This window comes from Chiloscyllium plagiosum, unplaced genomic scaffold (assembly GCF_037043375.1).
Source record: "Chiloscyllium plagiosum isolate Xiang-an unplaced genomic scaffold, Cpla_swu_hap1 HiC_scaffold_31, whole genome shotgun sequence".
In the NCBI taxonomy this organism is placed as follows: Eukaryota; Metazoa; Chordata; class Chondrichthyes; order Orectolobiformes; family Hemiscylliidae; genus Chiloscyllium; species Chiloscyllium plagiosum.
In genome coordinates, this window is record NW_028270169.1 from 30,706,886 (window position 1) to 30,728,960 (window position 22,075).

Genomic DNA, 22,075 nt, shown 5'->3' on the forward strand with positions numbered 1-22,075 from the left:
TGGATTTCTAAAAGATCTTCAAGAAGGTGTTTCTCAAAAGATTAATGAAGGACTTGTGATATTGCAGGTGATATATTAAGATAGCCATTTAAAACTAACTAGGTGGGTTGGATTCAGGTTTGAGAATCTTAGAGTTTTACTTTCTCATCTGTTTTCAACCTAACCAAGTGTTAAAATTCCCTGCATAAAGTTAATACAGTGTAAATCGGCCAAGTTGATGCCAAGGATAGAAAATGTAGTCATAAATGTAGTGAGCAAAATTTAGGGCGCATGGTATTGGGGGCAAAGTACTGACTTGGATTGAAAATTGGTTGGCTGACGGGAAACAAAGAGTAGTGATAAATGGCTCCCTTTCGGAATGGCAGGTGGTGACCAGTGGGATACCGCAGGGATCAGCGCTGGGACTGCAGCTTTTTATAATATATATTAATGATATAGAAGATGGTATTAATAGTAACATTAGCAAATTTGCTGATGATACAAAGCTAGGTGGCAGGGTGAAATGTGAGGAGGATGTTAGGAGATTACAGGGTGACCTCGACAGGTTAGGTGAGTGGACAGATGCATGGCAGATGCAGTTTAATGTGGATAAATGTATGGCTATCCACTTTGGCAAGAACAGGAAGGCAGATTACTACCTAAATGGAGTCAAGTTAGGTAAAGGGGCAGTACAAAGAGATCTGGGTGTTCTTGTACACCAGTCAATGAAGGTAAGCATGCAGGTACAGCAGGGAGTGAAGAAAGCTAATAACATGCTGGCCTTCATAACAAGAGGGGTTGAGTACAGAAGCAAAGAGGTTCTTCTGCAGCTGGTGAGGGCCCTGGTGAGACCGCACCTGGAATATTGTGTGCAGTTCTGGTCTCCAAATTTGAGGAAAGACATTCTGGCTATGGAGGGAGTGCAGCGTAGGTTCAATTCCTGGAATGGCGGGACTATCTTATGTTGAAAGATTGGAGCGACTGAGCTTGTATACCCTTGAGTTTAGAAGACTGAGAGGGGATCTGATTGAGACGTATAAAGTTATTAAAGGATTGGACACTCTGGAGGCAGGAAACATGTTTCCGCTGATGGGTGAGTGCCGAACCAGAGGACACAGCTTAAAAATAAGGGGTAGGCTATTTAGGACAGAGATGAGGAGAAACCTCTTCACCCAGAGAGTTGTGGGTGTGTGGAATGCTCTGCCCCAGAAGGCAGTGGAGGCCAAGTCTCTGGATCCATTTAAGAAAGAGTTGGATAGAGCTCTCAAGGATAGTGGAATCAAGGGTTATGGAGATAAGGCAGGAGCAGGATACTGATTGAGCATGATCATAATGAATGGTGGTGCAGGCTCGAAGGACAGAATGGCCTACTCCTGCACCTATTGTCTAAATGAATGATACTGGGAGCAATGAAAAATTGTAATTGGGTGAATTAAACTCTTTCTTCCAGTTAGGATGTTCGTAATGAGAGCTCCTACATTTTAAAATTTGTGAGAGTGAAGCCTGCAGTTGGGACAATAAAATTCCTTGTGAAGGGTTGTTGTAGTTTTGCTGCACGGAATAGTTGAGTCAAAAGTCCTTCCATCCTTTGCAGGGGCATCGGATAAATATTTTCAACTCAGGGGAGCAGGGCACTTAGGTTAGTATTGGACTAACACTACCAAGCAGCCAGCACAGAGACAATAGCCTGAATGATAGCATTTTCATGTGTTTTTTATTAAAACCAACTGGGCACTTGCCTTATAGTGAAAAGGTCCTTAACTGCTTGCAACAAGGCATGGACAGCATTCAGGCTTGATATGATAAATAAGACTGTTGCCAGGCTTGACTCAGATAGCATAAACTGGTAAATACAGTTTACGCCACACAGGTCAAACCTGGCAACTCTATTTAACAGTCACTAGCATTACAATCAGCCAATCACTTATCATCAACATCCTGGGCAGTCACTATTAACTAAAACTTAACTGGAATAGCCACAAATACTGTGGCTCCAAGAGCAGGCAAGGGGCTGGATGCATTATGGTAAGTGACTTGCTTCCTGTTTCACACAAACTTTCCAACCATCTACAAGGCAACAGATAGGAGTGTGATGGGATACATTCCAGTTTGCTGAACGAGTGTTGTTAAAACTGCACTTGAAGTTTGACACCATTCAGGATGAAGTGAGGACTGCAGATGCCGGAGATCAGAGCTGAAAATGTATTGCTGGAAAAGCACAGCAGGTCAGGCAGCATCCAAGGAGCAGGAGAATCGACGTTTCGGGCATGAGCCCTTCTGGGCTCCTGACCTCTCCGCCCACACCCCCACTCCGACCTATCACCCTCACCTTATCACCCTCACCTTAACCTCCTTCCACCGATCGCATTTCCAACGCCCCTCTCCCAAGTCCCCCCTCCCAACCTTTTATCTTAGCCTGCTTGGCACACTTTCCTCATTCCTGGAGAAGGGCTCATGCCCGAAATGTCGATTCTCCTGCTCCTTGGATGCTGCCTGACCTGCTGCGCTTTTCCAGCAACACATTTTCAGCACCGTTCAGGATGAGTTGAGAGTGTGGTGTTGGAAAAGCACAGCAGGTAAGGCAGCACTCAAGGAGCAGGAGAATCGATGTTTCGGGCTTAGGCTTCATTCCTGATGAAGGGCTTATGTGCTGGGGGACTGAGAGATAAATGGGAAGGGGGTGGGGTCTGGGGGAAGGTAGCTGAGAATATAATAAGTAAGTGAAGGTACGGGAGAAGAGAGTGGAGCGGATAGATTGGAAAGATAATGGACAGGTCAAGAGAGCAGTGCCAAGTTGGGGGCTTGGGACTAGGATAAGGTGGGGGGGAGGGGAAATTAGGAAACTGGTGAAGTTCACATTGATCTCGTGTGGTTGCAGGGTCCCAAGGTGGAAGATGAGGCGTTCTTCTTCCAGGCAGGGTTTGGTGAAGGAGGCGGCCAAGGACCTGCATGTCCTTGGGGGAGTTGAAGTGTTCAGTCACTGGGTGGTAGGGTTGGTTGGTGCAGGTGGCCCAGAGATGTTTTCTGAAGTGATCCGCAAGAAGGTATCGTGTCTCCCCGATGTAGAGGAGACCACATCGGGTGCAATGGATACAGTAGATGACATTTGTGGAGGTACAGGTAAATTTCTGTCGGCTATGGAAGGATCCTTTGGAGCCTTGGATGGAGGTGAGTGGGGAGATGTGGGCACAGGTTTTGCACTTCCTGCGGTTGCAGAGGAAGCTGTAGGGAGTGGGGTGAGGGCTGGTGGGGAGCGTGGATCTGACGAGGGAGTTGTGGAGGGAATTGTCACTACAGGAAATGACATCCTCAACCCAAGGAAACCTAAACGCACAAATAGAAAGCAGGTCACGAACTTCAGTGCTTCCCTGGAGGAAGGTGTCCGAGATGGTCCAGGTGAATTTGAGGTCGGGGTGAAAGGTGTTAGTGAAGTAGATGAATTGTTCAATCTCGTGGGAGCACGAGGTAGTGCTGATACAGTCATCATTGTAGCAGATGAAAAGGTGGGGAATGGTGCCGGTGTAGCTCTGGACTGTTCCACGTACCCAGCAAAGGCAGGGACAGCTTGGGCCCATGCAGGTGCCCATGGCTACCCCTTTGGTTTGGAAAAAAATGGGAGGGTTGGAAGAAGAGGCAGCTCACTTCTCATTCTTGGATTTAATTATTCAATTTAATTTTAGTAAAACTCATTTTACTCATTCACTTCCTCCACCATGGATGCACTGGGTGGAGTGTGTAGTTTTTGTAAGATGCACTTTTAGTAATTTGTCAAGACTTTGTTTTGGGGTTTACCAACTTGGACATTTACAGCCTGGGAGGATAAGGACAGCAGTTCCATGTGAACACTTTCACGTTCCCTGCCTTGTCACATGCTATCCTGATGTAGAAATAGATTGCATTCCTTTATTGCTACAGTGTCAAATCATGGAAATCTGTACCTAACAGCCCTTTGGGAGTACTTGTGCCACGCAGCATGCGTTGTTGTGTAACATTTCTTCACTGCATTTTGGAAGTTGTTCAGATGAGTTTTTTTCAAATCCCTTGTATTGTGTTTAAGGTATTAGAGTACAAATTGGATGCATCATTGGTTTTAGTAAATAGTTTCTTTCAGTCACCTACATGAGTGAGCAATCCATGTTTGCATTTCACAGTGGTTCTGCAGACGTGATTGTTTATATTTGTAGCTGATGAACGCTAGGGATATTATCAGAACTGCATTAAATGACTTCATTTCTTTTAAGAGTTTGGTTTTCAAACTTATATGGGTATGGGTCTGATTTTTGTGAAGGAAGGGATTTAAAATTTAATTGGGTCAGTCTTATCAGAACCGTGACTTTAAAACCAGTATGTATCAGAGAGAAACCAGGTGACTGCAAGGACCTGTGCAATGTTAATTATATTTTTGAGGTTTACAAAAGCTGAGAGAAATGTTAAGCCATTAGCTGTTGTGGCATTCATTAATAGCAGATTTGTTTTACCTTAGCTTTTGGTTCGGTTTGAAGGAGGCCTGACTGAAAATGCAGCTTCTGCTAGAAAAGAGGTTCAGAGCAGTTAAGGTGATAATTTACCTCAGCAAAAGAATATAGTTTGTTAACTTTCCAGACTTTTATTTTACTTTTATTTTCTTTTGAGTAACGAGCTTCTATTTAATTGGCAAGTCTAAATCTATAGCCTTGTGTGCTTTCAGTGAAATTTTAAGAAAAACATAATTTGGTCTGTCAAGCCAAATTATGTTTTTCTTAAAATATGTTCTGCGATCTGACTTGTCTAGTAGTAACTTCAGTTGAGATCATTAGAAAGTCTGTATATAACATTACGGTGACTCATCATAATGAAGTAAATTCATGCAACTGAAAGATATATAATCTTTCAGGCTTGGGATAATCACTTTTGTGTTCAATTCTAAAATTCAGCTATTGAGTAACAAATTGAAGTGAAACTTTTATATTGAGGGCTTGTGGTCACTGGAAATCCCAATACTGACATCCTTATTATGAGAAAGAAACGCACAGTCCCAAGTTCTTTTAAGATTTTATACATATTCATAATCTGATTGTAAACCTCTTTCCTCTCATTGTCCTTGCACTTTGTGTGTGACTTTATGAATTACATATTGGTAAGGTCTTTACATGACAACAGTGAAATGTAATTCTGTCCTTTCATGGAACAAATACTTTAATTATACAATTAATGGATAAATTGACAATTTTGAGAAAAAATGGAAGGGAGACATCTGAATGCAAGTGTTTTATTTTCCTGAGAAATGAGAAAATTATAAAGACAATTTGCAGAGGAGCGATCGTTGAACTGGACTTTGTTAAAATTTGGGAAGGATTTTGCGATTACCTCATGTGCAGAAAATTGACTGTGGAGAAACAGTCAGAAAACATGTTGGCGTAGTTGTGTGTGCAGGTACCAGATGCAAGAGCAAAGATTTCGGCAGCGCACAATCTGAGGCAAATTCTATCAGCAAAGTGGATGTGAACTGTCTTAATGAAGGCATAGTTAAGTGTTCACTCAGTTTGGGTAAAATAAGCCAGGAAGATCAGACTTGTTTAATTTCAAAAACTTAGAGATGGACTGAGTCTAACTGGGGAATGGTGTTTGAAATCTGAACTGGAAGCAATGGCTTCAGTTTTTCCAGTGAAAAATGGATATGATTGCTAATGCTAATGATAGTCATGACTGAAACACAGGAAGCAAAGTAAATATTTCCATGACATATACTATATGCAAAACATTTTACTGACATTTTCTAATGTCTTGGTGTTAACATTGCTGGTGCATGACTTGGCTTTGCATCTAAATCCTGATTTGTTTTGAGTTTTTTTTTACCTTTTTAGGAAAGAATACTAAATACAGGCTACATGCTGGCTCAAGACCAGGGGTGAATTCAACCATTCTTTGTGCATACCTCTGAATTTCAATTCTTTGTTCAATCCTGTAAAAGCAGATTGAAGCTGTGCGAGCATGAATAGACATTGATTCTGAGCTTCATAATTTTGTAATCAACCTAAATAGCCAGGATAAAGAAAAACTTTGTGAGAAATAATTAGTTGAAACAGAATCTGAAAAATTAGGTTATGACTACTGGGTACTAACTTTTCATCATAACTGCTTTAAATCATCTGAATGTAGTTCATATGTTTAAGTCTATTTAACCTTACTGAACAGAGAGTTTGTCAGGTTGGAAGTGGGCAGAGACTGATTTGACAAATCAAAACAGCTGCTGGATGCTTTATTTTCTGGAAATGTTCTTAATGTTTGAGGCTAGACTTTTAGCTTTTTGATTGCTATATGCAATCATTGCAACTTTGGGCAAGAATTTTGATTTGTTGATCATTGTATGTGTATTAGCAAGAATATTTTTATTCTGAATTTTTGAATGAATTGTGACAGTGATAGTAAATTGGACTGTAAACTGCAAATAACGTAAATTTTAAATGCCTTGGAGCTTTAAGTTTGATGTTTTGGTTTAGTGATAGCTGTGTGTTTGATGTGAATCAAACAACAAAAAATATTTAATAGCATTGGGTTTTTCATTCCTAATTGCAAAATAGCAGGTCAGTTGTAGGAAACCTTGTCTGTTGGCAGATAATAAAATCCATTGTTGTATACAATTTTAAAAAGTGATTTGTTTTGCAGGTTTACTTGATGGGAACCATGCTTACTATCCATCCACTTGAGAACTTGAAGGTATACATAAGCAACCGTCCTCCACTTGTGGTGTTTATGATTAGTGTCAGTGCAATGGCCATCGCTTTCCTGACATTGGGTTACTTTTTCAAAATAAAGGAAATAAAGTCTCCAGAAATGACTGAGGTATTGTTTCTTTCCTCTTATTTTTTATTGTATGAAGTAGTGCTTTTAAAAAATGTTTGTCATGATTAAAGCTCTAGGTTTTCACCAGAACATAGATACTATTTACATAGATTCCAACTGTAAATGTACTGTAGTGTCACTTCTGTTCTGAAATCTGTGGATAAGATGTATTTAGTCACTTGGAGGTAAAAACAACTATGCTTGCAAACGTTGCTTTAAGTCAACAAAAACAGCTGTAATGGCATTTAGTTTGCTAAATATTTCTGCCTTCTCTTTTGCACACTACAAGAGGAATGATCACTATATTTTAAAATATAAACAGCATTTTTCCTTCTCAAAACGCCATGTTCCAGTTATTGTCATTTACTTCCTCAACCTGTGTTAATCTGTAATAGAACTCATGAATCTCTTTTGTCAGGTAAAAGCACAAACCTAAGTGTATTAGTTAATTAATTATTATTAATTAGTAGTATTACTGGCTAAATGGCATTATAGAATCTCTACAGAACGGAAAGAGGCTATTTGTCCCCTTGACTCCTCACCACCCCTCGTAACAGCATCGCACCCAGGCCCAATCCCCTATTCTGTCTCCATAACCCCACATTTACCGTGCTAATTGACTTAGCCTGCACATCTCTAGACACTATGAACAATTCACCTAATGTACACATTTTTGGACTGTGGGTGGAAACTAGGACATATGGCTGAACAGGGAGAACTTGAAACTCCAAGCAGACAGCCGCTCAAGGCCAGAATTGAATCCGGGTCCCTGATCCTATAAGGCAGAAATGCTAACCATTGAGCCACCATGCCACCTCATAATTGGCAGCACAGTGATTTTTTTTTTTTGAACACTTCATTTGTTTGTGGATTAAATTGAATGCATCTGCTGTCAGGTTTACAAAAGAATAGTCACAGAAGTGAGAAAAACATTTTAAATAGAACTTCTTATTATGACACATTTCACAGCTTCATTCCATCCCTAAGTACTTCACAATGAGGGGATAAATTTTGAAGTTTAGCCCCACTTCGAGAGAAATGGGCCTTTGAATTTGCACATAGCAAGGAGTCCCAACAAATGAAGATCTGTTGTGATGGTCTTTCCTGTAGTACAACGAGAATACCCTGTACTTCATCCCATAGTGCCATGGGATCTTTTACAACCACTTGAGAGGATAGGTGAGACCTTGGTTGACGTTTCCTTCAAAGGCATTGAAGCTAAATGATTTTGATTAAGTCTTGTGCTAGTTTTGGTGAGAAATGATTTTATTGTAAGTATTGTCCAATAGTATTTTGTCAAATATGTTGAGATCAGCATAATTTTCACACAATTCAAAATACACATAATATTAATAAAACAAATGGCAGTTATTCAAAAGTAAGTATTAAATGTAAACCTTTAGACGTCCAAACTGAAGCTGCTCTGGCAGTGAGTGCTTCAGAGGGTTTTGCAGTCAAATTGTTTGAACAAAGGAAGCCTAGTGTATGCACCTCAAAGGATAATGATGATCTCGTGTTGACTGAAGTGTTCTGTGTGCCAAGTTTAATGAAAAATAAAACTTCAAGTGTAGACTGTATTTTAACAACATGGATATGAGAAGTCTTGGGAAGAGGAAGCATCAGCAAGTCATTACATATTGTCTGCATTTTGATTCTTACTTTTCATGTGTGTTGCCTGACATTTCTGAAGAGTTTGTTCACACATTTAATAGACCTTTGGTTAGTGGCCAGTCTCCTTTATTCTCTTCCTCTTGGCAATTGTTAATTTCAACTGATCAATTAAGATAAAGGTTGACCTTGGATTTTTTTTAAATTCACTGATCATTTGCAACTTGTGAAGTCTTCTGATATTCTATATGCTTTTTCTTAAAAAAAGTGTCATTTTGCCCATAAAAAGATCTCGTGTGTTTGCACCTCTGCTGAAGCCCTTACAGAGAAACCTCCTTCCATAATTTTATATGTAGACTTGAAATTTGCTTACATTTCACTTAACTTCTAATCTCTGCATATTTTAGCTCATTTAATCAGTGTTTGTATCCTGTCTCACACCAGGTTTCACACGCTAGAATTCAGTTTTCCTAACAGTTTAAATTTATTAATTTTCTTGTTCTCTTTGAATTCCTTTATGGGGATTGCCTCCCTATGTCTGTAGCATTCTCCAATTCTCTCGCTTGTGTTTCACCCACTCGCATTAACACTGTTTTCAGACATTTATGGCCTTATGCTCTGGTATTACCTCTTCAAACCTCTCTGCCTTTCCTCATTCCAGTTCCCAAAATGCACCTCCTTGACCAAACTTTTATTCATCCTTTGAATCAGTGAAATGACTATGAAAATCTTTCTATAATCCACATGTTCCTGGCTCTAGACAACATTCAAACTTGGGCTGATGTGTAGTAAGTAACATTAGATTAGAGTAGATTACTTAGTGTGGAAACAGGCCCTTCAGCCCAACAAGTCCACACCAACCCGCCGAAGCGCAACCCACCCAGACCTATTCCCATACACCTAATACTACGGGCAATTTGGCATGGCCAAATTTTTGGACTGTGGGAGGAAACCCACGCAAACATGGGGTGAATGTGCAAACTCCAGTTGTCTGAGGTGGGAATTGAATCCAGGTCTCTGGCGCTGTGAGGCAGCAGTGCTAACCACTGTGCCACCGTGCCACCCACTAACATTGTGCTACTTAAGTACCTGGCAACAACTATCTCCAACAGGAGGCAATCTAATCATTTCTCCATGACTAAATCCCCCATTGTCAAAATCCTAGAAGTTACCAATAACCAGAAAACAAACTGGGTAAGCCATATTCATACTGTAGTGCTACAGAGCAGGTCAGAGGCTGGGAATTTTGCAGTAGGTAGTTCACCATCTGGCTTCATGAAGCCTCTATATCATGTAGTCAAAAGTGTGATATAGCACTCTGCTTTACTGGGTGGGTGCAATTTCAGCGACAGTCAAGATATTTGACACCATCCAGTACAAAGCAATTGGCACGCTTGGCAAACCATTGACTACTTTCAAAACTTACTTCCTCCACCATTGATGCAGCAGCTCATCAAGGCTCCTTTGGCAATATCTACTAAATCCAAGATTTTGGTCATCTGGAAGAATAAGGACAACAACTTGCAAGTTTTCCTCCAAGGCACACAACAAAATCCTGGAACTCCCTAATAGCATTGTTGGCATGTCTGCGTCTCTTAGACTGCAGCAGTTCAAGAAGCTCACCACCACTTAAGGATATTTTTTCAAAAATCCAAGGTGCTGTTTGAATATGTCTATGTTATTATGAAAGTAATTCTGGTGGTGGTTAATGGTGACAGCATCAATCAAAATCATTGTTACTAAGTGGATTGTGATTGCTATTGCAATATATTTTAAAAGTTGAAGCACTAAAATTATGATTTTAAAATAAACACTTTTTTTGTCTCCTGATAGGACTGGAACACTTTCCTGTTGAGATTTAATGATCTGGACTTGTGTGTATCTGAGAATGAAACTTTAAAGCACCTCATTAATGAAACAACCACCCCAGAGAGCACTGTAACAAGTGGACAAATGCGATCTTCCACACAATCTCCATCAGTTCTGGAAGATCCTGGACCAATAAATATTTCTGTTTCTATAACACTCACATTGGATCCTCTAAAACCTTTTGGTGGATACTCTCGCAATATTACACACCTTAGTGCAACTATATTTGGACATCAGATCGGGCTGACAGGTAAAGAAACTGCAATGTGTTCTGTCCTGATGAACTGAAGTGCTGTAACTTTATTTCTCTAATCTTAAGTTATTGGCTTGCCTTTTTTACTTCTCTTCCACAGTTCAATGTTGTAATGTTTTTAAAAATTTGGAATCAAATTAATTTTAAAACTTAATTTGTTTCAGTTCATTTATAATTTTGCACAGCTTTCTTTATCCCATTAATTCAGTTGTTGGATGATTCCAGGTTTTGTGTATTTATATTGTATTGACTGATTTAATTTCAATGAATTTAACTTCCACAAAAAAAAATACTTTATAATCTACGCAAATATTTTACAATTTTACTTCCAGGTTTTTAGTCAAATAGTTGTCTTTTTAACTATGCTTCCTCCTATATTATTTAAATAAACTTCTTGTTGCTTGTGATTAAAGATTGTAAATATAGCTTAAGAACTGGCTGACTAACTCGGTGATTGCCAGACAGAACAAGGGGGCTGGATAGACAGTGAGGAAATATCCCAAGTGCCATTCACTTGTGGACATTTTTCAGTCTTAGACTATGATAGTGATGGTTCCTTCGTGGAGACCAGCCACAGCCAAGTCCATGACACTGTGGATAATCTAGCTACTTGGGAAGCAGAAGTGTGGAGGGGCTTGTTAATGAAGTAGGGAGCTTGTTAATGAGTAGAATAGATAGACACTTCAGCAGTTGTTATAACTCTAGGATAGTATGTCAACGCTTGGGTGTTGGGGTCAAGATTGCCACAGAACGGCTGCAGGGGAATTCTGAAAGAAGCAGGTGTACAATCGGAAGTAGTGGTTGATATTGGGACCAATGATATAGGAAGAAAAAAATGTGATGTTACAAGTAGACTTTATTGAGTTACATAGGAAATCGAATAAGGTAGCAATCTCTAGATTTCCTCCTGGTGTCATGCAGTAGTGAATATAGGCATAGAAGGATAGAGCAGATGAATGTTGGAGAGATGGTGCAAGAACCCTCTAGCAGTAGTCAGAATGTGGGGCAGAAAAAAGATCAGAAGATAGGAAAGACATGAAAGAAAGCGTTGATGAACAAGGGATTATCATATAGATGTACTGGGAAGATCGAGTTGGTAGCAGATCCCAAGAAAAGGAATTTGTGGAACGTCCGCAAGATTTTCTGAAGCAGCTTGTGGCCTTTCTGGATTTGCTATGTCATCTGGCAGTCTTGATTAGGGAGCTTAAAATGAAGGCGGTGACAATATGATAGACTTCATTCTGCAATTTGAGGGAGAGAAGCTGGAATCTGATGTAACAGTATTACAATTGAGTAAAGATAACTACAAAGACATGAGGCAGGAGCTAGCCAGTGTTGATTGGAAGGGCAACCTAACAGAAAAGATGGTGGAGTAGCAATGCCAGGAATTAAGAATTTAAAGAACAGTACAGCACATGAACAGGTCCTTGTGTCCACCAATACTGTACCAACATATATGATGCCTTTCTAAACTAAAACCTTTTGCCTCTGTGCTCCATATCTCTATATTCCGCTTGTTCATTTATCTGTCAAGATATTTAGATGTTGTCTCCTCCACCAGTTCATTCCAAGCAATTATCACCCTCGGAATTTAAAAAAAAACTTGCCTCTCTCATCTCCTGTAAACTTATGCCCTTTTATTTAAAAAAAAAGCTACGTACCACGTAATTGATATTCCTATCCTGGGACAAAAAGATTGAGTCTCATAATTTTGGAAACTTCCATCAGGTCACCTCTCATCCTTTGCCATTCAGGTGAAAATAAACAGTTGTTTTCTGGAGATAATTTGGAATATGCAGCAGAAATTCAAACCAAGGTAGAAGAAACATATTAAGAGGACCAGACAGCCATTGCAGACAAGGGGAGTCGGGAACAGCGTAAAAGCAAAAGGGAAAAACATACAATGAGGTGAAGATCAGTGGGAAGCCAGAGGACTGGGGAGTCTTTTAAGCAAAGACAGTTTAAAAGTAGTATGGGGGAAGGGAAGATGAAATCTGAAAGTAAGTTCGCTCTTAATAGAAGATTGTAGGAGTTTTTTAGAAGCTCAGGGAAGAGAGAGGCAAGAGTGGCCATTGGACTGCTGAAGTAATAGTGGGGATCAAAGAAATGGCAGAGCAACTGAATAGGTACAGCATCAGTTTTCATGATACAGACTGAGGGTGGAATTGAACTCTGGTCCCTGGCGCTATGAGGCAGCAATGCTAACCACTGTGCCTGAAGGTACTGAAGATGAGAGGAACTGAGTGCATGTGCATAAATCACTGAAGATAATATGGTTAATTAGGAATGTGGGATATTTGTCTTTTTTAGCTGAGCTTTAGAATACAAGAGCAAGATGGTCATGCTGGAACGATAAAACTTGTTTAGACCACAATTGGAGTACTGTTTACAGTTCTGGAAAGCATGATGTGATTGAACTAGAATGGTTGCAGAGAATGTTTATCAGGTTGCTGCCTGGGCTGAGAGTCTGAGTTATGAGAAAAGATTAGATTGGCCGGGATTGTTTTCATTGGAGCAGTTAAAGTTGTGAAGAGACCTAATAGAGATGTTTAAGGTTTTGAGGGTTGCAGATAGAGTGAGTAGTAAAGAAAACAAAAGCAAATTGCTGGAGAAGCTCAGCAAACCTGGTGGCATCTGTGGAAAGAATAACATTCAGGTTTAGAGTCCTGTGAGCCAGGCCTCCCGAGTTTCTCTAATTTTTTTTTTCTTGTTTGCTTCCGATTTACAATATCCTCACTTTTGTTTCACTTAAGGATAGGAAAGCATTTTTTCTTATTCGTAGAAGGGTCACTAACCAGAGGGCATAAATTTAAGGTAAGATGTAGAAGGCAAAGAGAATGTTTTTCATCCAGAGGCTGCTGGGATTCTGGAACTGCTTTAAAGGGTGGTTAATTCAGAAACTTTTGTAACACTTGAAGTATTTAGGTCTTCATTTGCATTGTCACCGCCTCTACGCTATGGGCCAAGAACTTAAAATGGATGAGTGTGGTGATGTCTTTGTTGACTGGTGTGAACATGATGGGCTGAATAGTCACCTTCTGTTCTGCAAATGTCTTAATCTATATCTCGTTGAAAGTTCTTCTCAGCATCTGTGTGTACAACCACTTGTTCCTGTAAGCGACACAGCTGCAAAACAAACATTCCAAAACAGGCTGCATCCAAATTGTGTCCTTTTTAGTCACTGTTTCATAGCTCAGCAAAAAAAAAGTTACAAGGGTCCTGAATCACCTGCATACTCCAAGGAAACATAATGTCTATTACTCTGCCTCCCACTGTGATATTAGCTGTGAATAAACAACTTTTGTAATGGTTTTAAATTTCCAGTTACAGTTGCTTCATCATAGGAAGTTTGTCAAATTGGTAATGTTGCAAGAACCTGGTACTGATTCTTTGAAGTATTACTGTAGAAGAATGTTTTCTACAGTATACATTCTTGGTGAAAATTTTATAAAGATTTGTTTTGGATTAGCTTTAGAGTATACATTGGTCCAAAATGTCAGACTTGCATTCTTAAAATGCAAGCAGAAAGTGAGGACTGAAGATACTGGAGCTCAGAGTGACTGTGGTGCTGGAAAAGCACAGCAGGTCAGGCAGCATCCGAGGAAAAGGAGAATCAACATTTTGGGCATAAGCCGCTCATCAGGAATTTCACCGTTCATGATTTCTGATGAAGGGCTTATGCCTGAAACGTTGATTCTCCTGCTCCTTGGATGCTGCCTGACCTGTGCTTTTCCAGCGCCACACTCTCAATGCCCAGGACACTGGCAATTAAATAAACCACAAATATGAATTTCAAAAGGCTGACTGAGAGTAGGTGTTGGAGGTGGAAATATTTAATACTTTGCTTTTGATTATGTTGTATTTTATTTGATACCATTATGTTTGTGCAGTTGCACTTCTAATATGTTTTGTGTGATGTTTTAAATAATTCAATTTTACTACTACTTGCTACAGACTGAATATGAAAATGAGAAAATTCTCATTGTGAATTGGATTATAAAGCAATATTTATTGCTGAATAGTTTGTTCAATCAAATTTGTGATTAGCAGATCTGATTATTTCTTGTGGTGTACCTTATTGCATGTTGTACTTCTGATGTGCAGAACTAATATTTATTACTAACACAACAATCTATAAAGTGAACAGATCCTTTTTTAACAATCAATTTTGCTATAATACTGAGTAGCTCTCCAGGAAGATATGACTTTTGATTTTTATTGTAATGTCCCCAGTGGCATGTTTTGAGCACTTAGTGCACCCTAAAATGTTTATTGACTGTGATTTTAAAAATACATTGTGACTATTTTATAGGGCATGAATCACATGAAGAAATGAATATTACATTTACTTTGCCAACTTCCTGGAATTCCGATGAATGTGTACTCCATGGCCAGTGTGAGCAGATGGTTTACACGACATGCATGACCATTACAGCTGCAACTAATGTTTTTCCTGTCACAGTGTGAGTATTATTCTGGAAGTGATTGGGGCTTTCAAATGGGTGTGTAGGGTATCTTTATTTTCCAGGATTAGAGTGGCGCTGGAAAAGCGCAACAGTTCAGGCAGCATCCGAGGAGCGGGAAAATCGACGATTTGGGCTTGATGAAGGGCTTTTGCTAGAAACTTTGATTTTCCTGCTCTTCGGATGCTGCCTGAACTGCTGTGCCTTTCCAGCACCACTCGAATCCAGAATCTGGTTTCCAGCATCTGCAGTCATTTGTATTTACCTATTTTTATTTTCTAACCTACCTGGGATTTTTGAACTAGGAGTGAATATATTGTGTAGGGTGAATGTGAGAGAATATTTGCACTGATAGCTAATGCAGATGCTACATTCAAACTTGGATTAATTTGGTAATTAATTCATTCAATCAAATGAATTTATCCGCATTTGATGCCAGTGATTTATACTCTTTCTTGTCAACCTCCCTACCAGCTAGTGGTATTGTCCATAACTATACTTTGTGTGAGGGTGCATATTTAGTTTGGTGTTGTTTGGCTTTGGTATTGGGAATGGTAAATCTTCCATGTTATCCAGTTAAAAATCACACAACATCAGGTTATAATCCAACAGATTTATTTGGAAGCACTAGCTTTCCGGAGCGCTGCTCCATCATCAGGTAGTTGTGGAGTATAAGGATTATACTCTACAACCACCTGATAAAGGAGCAGTGCTCCGAAAGCTAGTGTTTCCAATTAAACCTGTTGGACTATAACCTGGTGTTGTGTGATTTTTAACTTTGTACACCCCAGTCCAACACTGGTACCTCCAAATCAAGTTATCCAGTAGTACAGTTACCAAATCTTTTAGCAACCATTTAAGAATTTTTAGAAATTTAATTTTCTTCCCGGTTTTCAGAATCACCAGAATTTGGGTTTTCTAGTGAATAGTTGAGCCACAAAAAGAAGAACTATATCTGGTCAGAATTCTGTTTGGTGCAAAGTACACTGAGTCTAGCTGAGCAGTAATAAGTGAGCTCAGGATTATGGAAGAAAAATATGACTCATAGTCACCATTTCTGACTACTACTATATTAAATGCATATCTATGGATTAGTGGTGAGAATAAAAATAAAGTCACTTTCTCTCCCTTCCACAATTGATTACCCCTCTCATACCCACAGTTGTGATAACAGAAATAGGGACTACCTGTGTGACATGGATAAGAGTGTCTGCCATTCATAAAATTGAATCGAAGATTCTTGAAGTATTCAGGAGAGAAGACCATCAAATGAAGTACAGGGTAAATTTATGTGAAGACATGAGTATTTTATGGCCAGGATTCTTACATAATGTTGTCCTGATAACATCACATCACTTTACTGCATCATCATACTGTCAGCATTGTTTACATTTTTAGTATTATACTATTCCATGAGTTGAAATATTAATGCCTTAACTCTACCCCCTCTTCTATTTGATGAATCCTTTTGTACAGAAAATAGTTTCCTTTTATGCAGCAGAATCCATTTAGATAAGTTTCTGAAGGACCCATTAGTACAATTCAATGAAATTGGCTTAAGTATACTTCTCCATTCAATCGTCAGATTCAGATCCTTGGCTCCCGTAGAAAAACCAATTTACATGCCAAATTAAACCTAATCTCCATTCTGGTTTGACTACAGCATTTGGGATTTGTGACCTTGCTTGAAGAATATCACATATTATATGATAACGAAAATTAAACCAGCGCCTCCTAATTATTTATTGCTTCAGAAGCTATTGCTTAGAGAAAATTAATTTCCCTTCTGTATTGTTTCTTTTGAGAAAAGTAAATCAATTGCTGTTTAACTCACCTTTTGTTATCAGGATCTTCCGAATCTTATCAAATGAGCTGTTCTTCAAGTGTAATCACTGCTGAGTTTCGGGAACCAAGTGCAGTTTGTACACACAGGTACACTGCAGTACCTGAAGGTGGGGCTGTAGTGATCTCATTTAAAAGATGATACTTCCTGTTGAAGTGCCACCTGGACTATTCTGAAACCTTGGAATTGAATCTACAACGTTCTGACATTAAGGTTAAAATGTGATCAGCTCAGTTAATTGAATTAAACTTATTCCACAGATCTTGTTTAACTTTTTTTTCTTAAACTGAAGGTTCTTCAAATAGTTGCTGTAGCTGGACAACATATTTTAGCAGAGATTTAGATTAGATTACTTAAAGTGTGGAAACACCCCTTTGGCCCAACAAGTCCACACCGACCCTCTGAAGAGTAGCCCCTACCTTTACCCCTTCATCTAACACTACGGGCAATTTAGCATGCCCGTTTTTGGACCTGCACATTTTTGGATGTGCAAACTCCACACAGACAGTTGCCCGAGGTGGGAATTGAACCTAGGTCTCTGGCACTGTGAGACAGCAGTGCTAACCACTGTGCCACCGTGCCACCCATATTCTGAAACTTAAACAAATTTAATACTTATTATTATGACCTTCCAAGGAGTTAATGCATCCTTTGTAAAGATTTTCTTTCCTACCTGGAATGTGTCTCCATAACTTGGTCTTTTATTTTCCCCATTCTGTTGGTCTAGCAAATAACTTGTTGCAAATACTTTTTATTTTCTTGAAAGCCGTTATGGAAGAACTAATAAATACAGTTCATAATTTGTGATAGGTTATAACTATGCACATCTGTGACCCTGTATTTGATGTACTTTGCAGCAATATTCTCCAAATTTTTGTTTCTTCTGCGTGACCTCTAACCTCTGTGCATGGCAGGTTCAAATGGAAGCCGATGACACATAGTGGAGGACAATTGAAATGCACGAGTCTTACAAATGGCTGCATGGTCATACATCTATAGGAAACGTTGCAGTGATGCATTTTGAGGGAATTTGTATGTCTCGTTTGTCTTGTATTAAAATGTTTTCATTTTTAATTCCCACTAATGCAACCAAAAAAGTTATAAGTTAACGGTTGCAATGAAAAGATTGATGACAGCAAAGCAGTAGACATTGTTTACTTGGATTTTAGTAAAGCCTTTTGACAAGGTTCTGCACAGTAAGACTAATTTGGAAAGTTAGATTATATGGGATTCAGGGTGAGCATGCCGATTGGATACATGATTAGCTTAATGTCAGGATACAGAGTGATGGTAGAAGGTTGTTTTTTGGACGAGAGGCCTAGCACCAGTGACGTTCCACATGTTTGGGTTCTGGGTCCTCTCTTATTTGTCATGGTTAGTAAGTTGGTGGGTGACATCAAAATTGGTGGCATAATTAGACAACGGAGAAGATTTTCTAAAATTATAAAGGGATCTTGATCAAATGGGTCAATTTGGATAAGTATGAGGTATCGATTTTGATACAGTAAATAGGGGCAGGATTTATACAATTAATGGTGGGGTCTTGGGTAGTGTTGCAGAACAGAGGAACCTAGGGATTCAAATACATAATTCTTCAAAGTTTGTAATGCATACAGACAGGATGGTTAAGAAGGTGTTTAGCATGCTTGCCTTCATCGCTGAGTTGGAAAATTATGTTGAGAAGTGGTGGAGGCTAGTACAATTGCAACATTTAAAAGGCATCTGGATGCTTATATGAATAGGAAGGGTTTGGAGGGATATGGGCCGGGTGCTGGCAGGTGGGACTAGTTTGGGTTGGGATATCTAGTCGGCATGGATGAGTTGGACCGAAGGGTCTGTTTCCGTGCTGTACATCTCTATGACTCTGACGTTGGTGAGACATATTCTGGTGTACTGTGTTTGGTTCTGGTTCCCCAGTTCTCGGAAAAAGATATTACTAAGCTGGTGAGGGTTCAGAAGAGATTTCCCAGGATTTTGCTTGGTATGGAAGGTTTGATTTATACGGAAAGGCTGGATAGACTGGGACGTTTTCCACTGGAGTGAATGAGGTTAAGAGGTGATCTTATGGAATTTTATAAAAATCATGAGGGGTATAAATAGGGTTAATGCTTATGTCTTTTCCCCAAAATGGGAGATGTCAAGACTAAGGGGCATATTTTTGATGTGAGAGGAGAGAGATTTTTAAAAAAGGCGTGAGGGGCAAATTTTGTACCTGAGGGTGATTTGCGTGTGGAATGAGCTTCCTGAGGAAGTGGGCAAAGAAGTTACAATGTTTAAAAGATACTTGGATAACTACATGAATAGGAAAGGTTTTGAGGGATATGAGCCAGGAGCAGGCAGGTGGGACCAGTTTAGTTTAGGATTGTGTTCTGCATGAATGGTTGGACCCAAGAGTCTGTTTCCATGTCTGTAAATAGTTTATTTTTCTGAAACACTTAGTAGAATATGGTTGACGAATAGTGAACAGTATGAGTAATGCAACGTAATTAACGAAGGGCAACTTTCTAACATCTAGTTAATCTCTTAATGTGGAATGTCTTTTTGCTTTTGTTTTAGAGTACATCTTATTTATTTCTTGATCTGGAAAAACATAATCTGCTTATTTAAGTGTTAGGTCCTTTAACAACAGCAACTTGCATTAATAAAGTGTCACTAATGTAGTAAACACATCTCTGGATACTTCACTAAGCAATCAGACAATAGTTGACATTGAACTAAAGAAGGAAGCATAAGGTTGGGAGACTAAAGGTTTGTTTGAAAAGGCAGGATTTAGGAAGTCATTTAAAGGAAGAGATAAGGAAAACAGATTTAGCAATCATTCTATCAGGAAGGGCTGTGCTAACCTATGTTGTGGTGAACAGTGGAGAGTGCACAATTGACTAAATTTGGAAGATGCAAAGTTCTTTGAGGGCTGCAGGGTTGATGAGATTAGGATGGGAAGCCCATGGATGGATTTAACAAGCTAATTTTAATTTGGTGTTTGTGGACCTGGATCAAATATAGATCAATGAGCAGAGGGTGAGCAGTAGTTGGTAGGATTGGGAAGAATACAGAGACTTGAAATTTGAGGGGTGTTTTTTTTTAAATGAAAATTGAGAAGCTGGACGGAATTGCAGTGGAATAGTTGACTCTAAAGGTCAAGAGTATGAAGGATGATTTCAACAATAGGCAGGGTGATGCCTCCAGACCTGGAAGTAGGTGGTCTTTGTTATAGAGCTTGGTTCAAAGCTTGGCTCCAGATCAAGATAATTTTGAAGTTACCAAAAATCTAGTTTTAAACAAAACTAAAATGGATATGTTTTTTAAAGGGGCTAATGTTCTCAGATGGCTCAGATTTGGTTCAGATAAACGGCAACAGGACAGATTTTGATTCCTGTTCTGCTTGTGTTTGACTTGTGTGACCTGTCTCCTTGTCTTCCCTGAAGTGGATGGCTATACCAAATGACCATCAACAACAAAACAAAACTGGCATGAAGCGTCAGAACATGAGCCAAGGATCTGCTTTGGAGCAGAGCATACTTGCACAACACTCTTTCCAAAAGTTTGAAATTATCAATGTTTTTGCTATCAGCCCTAATGGTGTGAAAAGGGGCAAGGCATTAGGAGAGAAGTGGACGACGTCATTCAAACTAGTTTTTAACATTTGAAGTAATGTGAAAATTACTTTCTTTTTGCAGCCAGCCACCACATTGCGTCCCTGAAACATTCAGCAATGCTACTGTCTGGTATAAAATGTTCACCACAGCTCGAGACGCAAATACAAAATATTCACAAGATTACAACCCGTTTTGGTGTTACAAAGGAGCAATTGGGAAAGTGTATCATGCACTTAATCCTAAACTAACAGTCATTGTGCCAGATGTAAGTAATGCATCATTTTACTATATGTATGTGAAACACAAAATTAATCTGATGTTTCATAGTTCTTATGTTTTCTTTACGGCGCTGTGACAAGTTGCCAACCCATTAACGTTGCCTAAAGTTATACATTGCTTTGGTTTGCATGTTTAAAAATTGAAATGGGAATCTTTTATTAGTTTATCTTGTGTTTTTTACTCACTAAGATTATTTTGCTCAAGTATAATCTACTACCTCATTATTATGGGCCAAGAGCAATTCAGTAGGAAATTTAGTTGGTCCATATTATGGTATGATATGTCTATCATGATCTTTACCCCATCAAAGTCTTTCATATTTAAGAGACTTCTCAATTTTTTCTCTTTGCTGATCTTAGACTTACTATTTTATGTAAGTGTTGTTGGTAATACCACTGTTGGTTGCATCTATTCAGTGGATGTTGCTCAGTGTAAAATTCTACAAATCATAGGGATGTCAGTTTGCTCAGTTAGCTGGATAACTGGTTTGAAATGCATAGTGACCCCAACAGTGCACATTCAGTTTCTGTACCTGTTGAGGTCACCATGAAGGTCCTGTTTTCTCAATCTTGCCCCTTACCTGAGATCTGGAGACCTTTGGGTTAAAGTTACCACCAGTCATCTTGGTCTAATGACAAAGTAGCCTATGGTCCTCTGGGAGCTATAACAACTTTACTTGGTGCTAGAGTGTGCAGAAATAAGAGAATAATGCAGGTGAATGCACGTCTCAAGAACGGGTGCAAGAAGTTTTAGATTTTTAGCTCACTGGGATCATTTCAAGGGTAGGTGGCTCCTGTACAAATGAGATGGTCTGCACCTGAATTAGAATAAGACCAACATCCTTGCAGATGGGTTCGCTGTTGCTGTTGAGAGGAATTTAGGCTAGTTGGCAGGGAGAGGGGATGCACTGTGTTAATACAGTAGGGACACAGCACCCTTGAGTAAAGGAGCAAAGGCAGACAAAGTTCAGCTAGATAACCTCTCCTTTTTAATAATGGGAGTATAAGAGGTAAGAGAGATGAATTAGTTTGTAAAATTGCAATGTTACCATCACAAACATGGCTGGGGACAGCACTGGCCATTCAACATTCTGGGATGTAGGATCTTCAGGCAAGACAGGGTAGGATGTAAAAATGGAGATGATGTTGCATTATTGGTGAGTCGGTCATTGCAGGAAGAAGGGATTATATCTTAGAACATCAAATGGAGGCTTCGTGGGTAAAGCTTAGTAATAAAAAGGGGCAATCACATGGCTGGGACTGTATTATAGACCCATAAACTGACAACAGGCGCTAGGGCTTTGGATTGAGGAAAGGCCGATTTTATTAAAAGATGCCATGATCTGGCCAAAGTAAATTGGAAA

The 22,075-nt window shown here is 39.3% G+C and overlaps 1 protein-coding gene across 2 annotated transcripts in view; it reads left to right on the forward strand.

The window, feature by feature from the left end:
- The window catches only part of tmem248 (transmembrane protein 248), a 39,435-nt gene that overhangs the window by 11,560 nt on the left and 5,800 nt on the right, over nucleotides 1–22,075 (forward strand). For both annotated transcript variants that reach the window (XM_043718542.2, XM_043718543.2), the window contains exons 2-5: nucleotides 6,625–6,801; nucleotides 10,243–10,528; nucleotides 14,844–14,994; nucleotides 20,515–20,698. In XM_043718542.2, coding sequence (XP_043574477.1) covers nucleotides 6,625–6,801; nucleotides 10,243–10,528; nucleotides 14,844–14,994; nucleotides 20,515–20,698 — 798 coding nt within the window. The remainder of the gene's footprint in view (nucleotides 1–6,624; nucleotides 6,802–10,242; nucleotides 10,529–14,843; nucleotides 14,995–20,514; nucleotides 20,699–22,075) is intronic.